This window comes from Zingiber officinale, chromosome 6B (genome assembly GCF_018446385.1).
Source record: "Zingiber officinale cultivar Zhangliang chromosome 6B, Zo_v1.1, whole genome shotgun sequence".
Classification (NCBI taxonomy): domain Eukaryota; kingdom Viridiplantae; phylum Streptophyta; class Magnoliopsida; order Zingiberales; family Zingiberaceae; genus Zingiber; species Zingiber officinale.
In genome coordinates, this window is record NC_055996.1 from 67,051,230 (window position 1) to 67,058,338 (window position 7,109).

Sequence of the window (7,109 nt, forward strand, 5' to 3'; positions counted from 1 at the left end):
TAGACTTGGAAATAAACATTGGAGCAAATGTCATATAAGCTTTTGAAGAACTTTTGGGTACTCTGACACTTCAATCTTATATATATCTGCTATGCTTCATTTCTATAAGTGCCAAAAGCATATCCAAGAGGTTCAATAAATTTGAAAGACTTTAACCCTATTAAATTTTCCTCAGGTGTTCATTTCTATCTTTTAGAAATTTGTTAAGAAAGATCTCAATTAATATCAAACTTGTGAAGCATATGAAATATCATTGGTATGGGTGTTTTGCCATAATGGTGTTATCCTCATTTAAAGAGGTTTATCTCATTGTCTTTTGTAAAAGGTAAATTATATTCGTAGCATTCCTTCTACTAGTGGCACACCAAAAGTGTTTTAGGCTATGAATTAGAAGAGTTATCTAATTATATTATCTTTTGTGTTAACATTATTAGATGATTCATTTAGCCTTTGTTTCTATATGAACATTTTCTTTGCTTTGACTATCATAATTATAAGTTATCATACACCCATGCTTTGGACTAGTGTTAGAATTTTAATGTGTTTTGAACAAGATATTTGTATGCTTTAATTCAACCACATGAATATAAAATAAAATAAAATAATATAAATTATATTATATATTTATATAAAATTAAAATAATTAATATATTTTGTTTTTTAATGGAACTAAACAATGAAATTTTGTTTGATTACATCACATGCATGACCCATTTATAACTATCTAATCTATTTAATTAAATTAGTCATAAATAAGCTAATTCAGTTCTAAATGGGTTGCGTGTGAGTTGAAGATTTTAAATTGCTTACTATAAATGGGTTAGGGTCAAGTTTTGATTAAATGAGTTTTGAGTCAATGAGATATAACTTATTTATAACTCATTTACCTAAATTATCACCCCTAGTTGTGGTTATCTCGTTCACTTTGTGTTCGTTAAGCATAGAATTAAGCTCCACAAGCTGTTTTATTCATGTGAATGATGCTCTTCGTTATTGGATAAGGAATAAGTTTTAATCTTGAAGTTAAAATATGGAAAGTCATTTTATAGTATTAATTAGTTAACCTTTGAATAGGTTCTCATAAAAGTTCTCTACCTTGATGGATTTCATGAGTGATTTACATATATAGATGATTCAGCTGTTTTGAGGGCTCTTAAAAGGTAATTAATTTTTTATCATCGTTCATTCTATTAATTAGCTATTTTGTTAATTGATGTTTCATAATATATACTAACACATACGTGGACAAATAATGTCATATTTTACAATGTTATTTGGACGACACCTTTCGGTACCTTTTCCGTGTTTAACAAACTGAGAATTAATATGTAAAAATTTATCTCATAGGTTGTACTCTATGCATTGAATCCCACTCAAGCAACATCATATACATTCTTACTGTATTTTCTTATTAATTATTTAAGGTTTTAGTTTAGTATAACAAATCTTTAATCATTTAAGGATTATTATATTGAATTTAATTATAGCTCATGTTTTGGGTCTATAATGACTTAGAGCAAGACTATGTCTATAATCTCTTTATCCATATTTGTATTTATAATTATTTAATATTTTGAATGATGTTTAATAAGAAAATAATTTAAATGGAAAATGAATAAAAGAGAATCAAATTTAAATTTCGTTAAACGGCATTTTAAAATATTGTCAACAATTAGTTCATATATATACACACAGGTTATGGATTTTTAAATCAACAAATATATTTTTATAGTTTTTAGAAAAGTAAACAAAAATTGATGTGAAAACTAAGATAAAAAATTAGGACTTCACTGTGTAATAAGTTATATCATAATTTGTTTACATAATTACATGTTCATCTAAAACATATATTGCTATTAAAATAATCTGATTGAGACCAAAAACAATGGATCCTCGTGATAAAAATCTCTTCTCAATGTTAAGAATCATCCTTCTTCTATGTTGCTACCATTGTCATCCGGCTCTTTGTCATCCTTATCATCTAATTAATCCATGTTATCATCATTGTTATCATCATCATCTCCATCCATCTACTCTTCCTCTTCCTCTTCCTCTTCATCATCGACATCCATCTCCTCTTTCTCTTCCTCTTCATCATCGGAATTGTGTGGCTCTATCATCTATATATAGACAAAGCACACACAAAAGAAAAGACAATGATGCATATAAATAACTTTATGATTTATCACAAAAGTATTTGTATATTGAAAAGAGAGGGCGTATTGTTTTCATACCAAGACATTTCTCATATGCTGTTGTTCTTTGAACCCTTGCTCGAACAAACGACACCCGTCGAGCTTCACTTGTTCGAGGGTGGCTGGTAACCCCTTGAACTCAAGATTACGGCATGCTTTTATAATTAAAGAATTCATGGAGGTGAGATCTTTTAACCCCGTAACAACCCGCAATTGATCAGAATATAAAATCCCTAAAGTCTTCAGTGAAGGTAGCACTTTCTGTGATAGATGAACAGATTGTACAATGCTATATACTAATGTCAAGTGTTGGAGCGTTGGAAAGTAACACCTGGACATCCACTTACTATTTTTCTTAGACATGAACATAATTGCTAACTTTGTCAGTGAATGGAAATTTGAAACATCAGGTACACCACCACTATGCAATGTCATTTCTTCCACCGAAGACAAAAAGGGCCATCGGGGAAACTTGATCAGCCTACGACATCCAAAAAGTTTAAAAGAATGGAGACTGGGGAAATCACCAATCTCCACTCCATCCCACTCTTCCCAATTTGTCATATCTCTGAATATCAAGTCTTTTAGAGAGGGAAATGCAATTTTGTTTTGGGAAGAAGATGGAGATGCCATTAGCATGGAGCAAAATTCACTTCCCACGTGTCGAATGCCGCCCATCCTAGACATCTCAAGCTCTTCCAGAGAAGGAAGTTGACCCAACGGTGGAAGTTTATTGCAATTCTTACAATATTCTACATGCAAACGGGTCAACTTAGTGAAGGATGAAGCCCCCACCCATCCAACAAATTTGATTCCTGGATAGTTGTTTATTTCAAGGTTCTCGAGATTGACATGCGGTTCGAGGTACTCGAGCTGCCACTCTGCCTGCTTTTCATCTTCTAAAAGGTCAAAAGTAACTACATCCCAATCTAACTTCAAAGAATCAATATACTTTTTTGTCTTCAGAGGGGGTTTTGAGTTTGAAAATATGTTCACGGATGCTATATCAGAAATGGAGATATGCCCTCCAAGTTTCATCAAACTATTCAATTCTCCTATGTCGCAATGCTCTTTTTCACAACTGACATTGAAGCGTCTAAGTGTCTGCAAGTTGGTCATGTTTCCAATTCCAGATGGAAAAAAGACACCTACATTGGGAAGCAAAAGATGACGTAGGTTTATCAAATTTCCAATCTGCCTTGGGACTTTAGAAATGTGTGTATCTGCCAGATCCAAAGTTTGTAAATTGTAAAGGCTGCATATGGACTCTGGAATACTCTCTACAACCTTGACTTTTATAGAAAGGTAACGAAGTAGTTTGAGATTGCCCAGTGAATATGGTAGCTCTTGGATGCCGTAGGCGTTTAAAACAAGTGTTCGTATGTATTTCAATTTTTGAAAAAGATCATCAGGGAGTCTATATTTCCAACAGTCTAGTTCTCTCATAAAAAGTGTCCGTAAAAGTTTTAGTTCTGGAAGAGCTTCTATGTTCAACTTATGGCATTCCACATTAAACGATAAGTGTCGAAACTTTTGTAATTTCTTTGTGTCAAATTTGTTATCCATCACACAGAGATATTCATCCTGAGCTATATATTGTGCAAGATCATGAACAAGATCATGCATCGAAAAATATTTCCATCCCATCAAAAAGGTGTCATCCCATTCCAGATGTATTATTGACCTCTCAGCTAATCTTTTTATGTAACTTCTGCCTATGTCCTCTGCTCTCTTATCTCCATCAAGAGGAAGAAGACCTTGTGACATCCATAATCGGACTATTTCTTCTGAATCTAAACTTGTGTCTTTGGGAAATAAGGACAGGTATTGGAAGCATCTTTTAAGTTGGATCGGCATGCAATCATATGATATTTTAAGTGCTGGTAAAACTTCTTTATTTGTTTCTTCTGATTCCCACATCTCATTCTGCAAGAAGTCCTCCCATGAATCTATATCTTCGTTGTTTCTGAGAGCGCCTCCAAGCACCTTCACAGCCAAAGGTAAGCCTTTGCACTTGTCTACTATCTTCCTACCAAGGTGTTCAAGATGTGGTTGCAGGCTCTTATCTGCTCCTCCCAAAGTGACTCTCTTGAACAATGGCCAGCATACATCAAATGGTAAGCAATTCAAGTTGAGAGGACTTCTCGTCCCCATAATTCTAGCAACTGATTGATTCCTAGTGGTCACTATAACTTTACCCACATGAGCTGATAGTAAGGGCTTGCTTAAGTCCTCCCAGAGAGTGAATTCTTCATTCCAAACATCATCTAATATTAGTAAAAACTTCTTCCCCTGCAGTATTTCTCGTAGAGCATGTTGGAGCTCATCTAGTTCTTCATGAACTTTCACTTTGGCAAATGATTGCAGGATCTTCTCTGTCAAACTAACAACATGAAAAGTTTCAGATACACAGACCCATCCTATTAAATCGAAATAGCTTTTCACTCTTTGATCATTATAGACAAGCTGAGCCAGTGTTGTTTTACCCAGTCCCCCCATCCCAATTACAGCAATTACAGAAACTCCATTTCCTGTTGTATCATCCTCTGACAGCAGCCATTTAACCAGCATATCCTTTTCCTCTGCTCTTCCAAGAACATCTGATTCAACCACTAAAGAGCCTGTTTCTCGGTTCATATCTAAGAGCATGGGGCTTTTCTTTCTTTTTCCAGCATTCGTAGGCAACTTGAGGAGTTTCCACTCCTTGGTGATCTCATCAAACCTTTTCCTTATCTCTGCGGCTTTATTTGCTAGTTCATCCTGTTGGGTTTATAATCATGAATCTACACATCATAATTATAGATCACAGTATGAATTCCCAAAGATTCATACACATGATCTTGTTATCATCTAATTTACCGCCTATAAAATTAAACTGAAAACAACGGAACAATCAAAAAAGTAATTGAGGTATAATTCACAAAATTAATCACTTCAGAATCGCGTACCTCATGTGTCCCACTGCTGTTCTCATGCAATTGTTTGGAACGCAACGTCTCGTACTCGTACTCTTCTACTACGTCTTCGGCGTCATAGGCAACATCTTTGAGCTCGCTTAGCCAAAGCTTCTCTGAGTGACTTTTTGCATGATTCTCCTCCTCTGAGTCATCAAGTTTGGCTTGGATTCTCCTCATCGTCTCTGTCAGCTTACTCATCTCTTGTTCAATAGCATTGTGTGGCGACGAAGAAGAAGATGACGTTGATGATGAAGCCAAGCTATGCATCTTGTCTAGCACCATGGTGATGGTGGAAAACAGGACATCTCTTCCTCCGGCCATTGTTCTTCCCTGTTTCTTCTTGGAAATTAATTTTAGGTAGGCAGACAAGGAAGGAGCGGCCTTGTGATGAATTAAGGGATGCAGAGATCTACCGAGTCAATGCATCAAGTCTTCCACTAAATAATTGTTTTGAGTGATATCTTTGTCGGTTCATATAAAGTGGAACGTGATTAGATTTCTTTAACGACCCGCTTTTAAATATTGCTGTGGAGCGGACTTATGGTAAATTAAGGGATGTTTAAAATACATAAACTGCCAAAGTGAATGCATCAAGTCTCCCATGAGGTAGAATGCACAACCACTCTTTGGACTAATTGGCATCTATGCGTGTTCGTTACGCACCTCTGTTTTATTTTTTAAAAGGTAATTTCATTGCAAACTCTGCCCCCTCTTTTTTTATGAATAATTATTTCTTATAAATTTTAAATTATTTCTTAACGAGAATAAAACTATTTTTACCATCGAATATGAAAGTAATTATTTTATGTGAATTTATAAAAACTGATTCGGCAGAGCATAAATCTAAGCTTAATGGGTTGGCAGAGCTCTTATATTAAATCTAACGTTAATGGGTTGGCAGAGTTTAAACCAATATTAATTAAGGTTTTTTTCACTTAGTTTATTAGTCAGTATCACAATGAATTTATCAGGCAGGATATTAATCATAATAAATATATCATTTTTATTCTAATTAAGTTTGTTATACCGTAAAGCAACAATTTAATTCAATAATAATATGTTAAGCATTTTCCATGGTTTGTTTTGACCAAACTATTTTTAAGGTTGGGTAATCTGATTTAAATTAGATGTGCATTTGATGTTAGTGCATTAAGTGTAGAAGATTTTTAATTATATCGATCAAAGAATGGAGATCGAAGATTGAATGCACTAGAGTAAAATGCCCGATGTGATTATCTATCTGTATTTTGTCATGAGACCGATGATACTGATCGTTTAGGATGAGTGATATCACTTTTTACTCCAAAAAATTAGAGATTGAACTTAGACGATGAATATCATGGATCAATTGAGAAGCTAGGAAGGACTTAAGCCTCATGGGTAGTAGTCATAGAGTTTCGAGAAGAACCGAAGACAATGTGTAAATCCTATATTGGATTGCAATGGTTATAATCTTGATTTTGTTGTTAAATTAGAATTCTTTAATTTTATAAAAAAATTTAGGTAGATGTTAGACTCTAATTAGGTTAGGATGTCCCCAAGTAGTGATTATTGAGAGGCTCAAATCTATAATCTTATGATGGGTTTATGTAAAATTATACCATGAGTAAAGGAAACTTCCTAGGCAGTGTTATAAGTAATCTAGAATAGTGTTTCTAGTTGAGTGGGGGTCAGTTGATTATCTAGGATTGATAGCTGATTAGCTGTCGAGTTTAAGTGATAGAATATTTTATTTGAGTAAAAATCAACTAAAATAATTTTCTAATCAAGTAGAAGAATGATGAATTGAATGGATAAATACTTAATTGATTTGAGCTATCTAATCAGTCAATACTGAAATGTTTGTTCTAACATTTATATTTGGGGTTGTATCAATACTGTAGGACCGTGATCTTTCGATAGAGGGGGGGGGGGGGGGGGGAATATCGATTCGAAAACTCGAGTGTAAAAGTACGCA

General features: G+C 34.1%; 1 protein-coding gene across 1 annotated transcript; it reads right to left on the minus strand.

The window, feature by feature from the left end:
• Nucleotides 1-1,784: 1,784 nt before the first annotated feature.
• LOC121992572 (putative disease resistance protein RGA4) lies at nucleotides 1,785-5,582 on the minus strand. Its single transcript, XM_042547040.1, has 3 exons — nucleotides 5,144-5,582; nucleotides 2,235-4,955; nucleotides 1,785-2,120 (listed from the first exon to the last, which is right to left on the minus strand). Exons 1-3 carry the CDS (start codon nucleotides 5,471-5,473, stop codon nucleotides 2,031-2,033), a joined length of 3,141 nt encoding a protein of 1,046 aa, XP_042402974.1. The 5' UTR covers nucleotides 5,474-5,582; the 3' UTR covers nucleotides 1,785-2,030.
• Between the last annotated feature and the right edge of the window lie 1,527 nt (nucleotides 5,583-7,109).

Excerpts from the sequence above, each read along its gene's own strand:
- LOC121992572 (XM_042547040.1), bottom strand. The coding sequence starts at position 5,473 with ATGGCCGGAGGAAGAGATGTCCTGTTTTCCACCATCACCATGGTGCTA. Across the intron at positions 4,956-5,143 it reads ACAGCAGTGGGACACATGAG|GATGAACTAGCAAATAAAGC; the intron begins GTACGCGATTCT and ends TAAACCCAACAG. Across the intron at positions 2,121-2,234 it reads AGCATATGAGAAATGTCTTG|ATGATAGAGCCACACAATTC; the intron begins GTATGAAAACAA and ends GTCTATATATAG.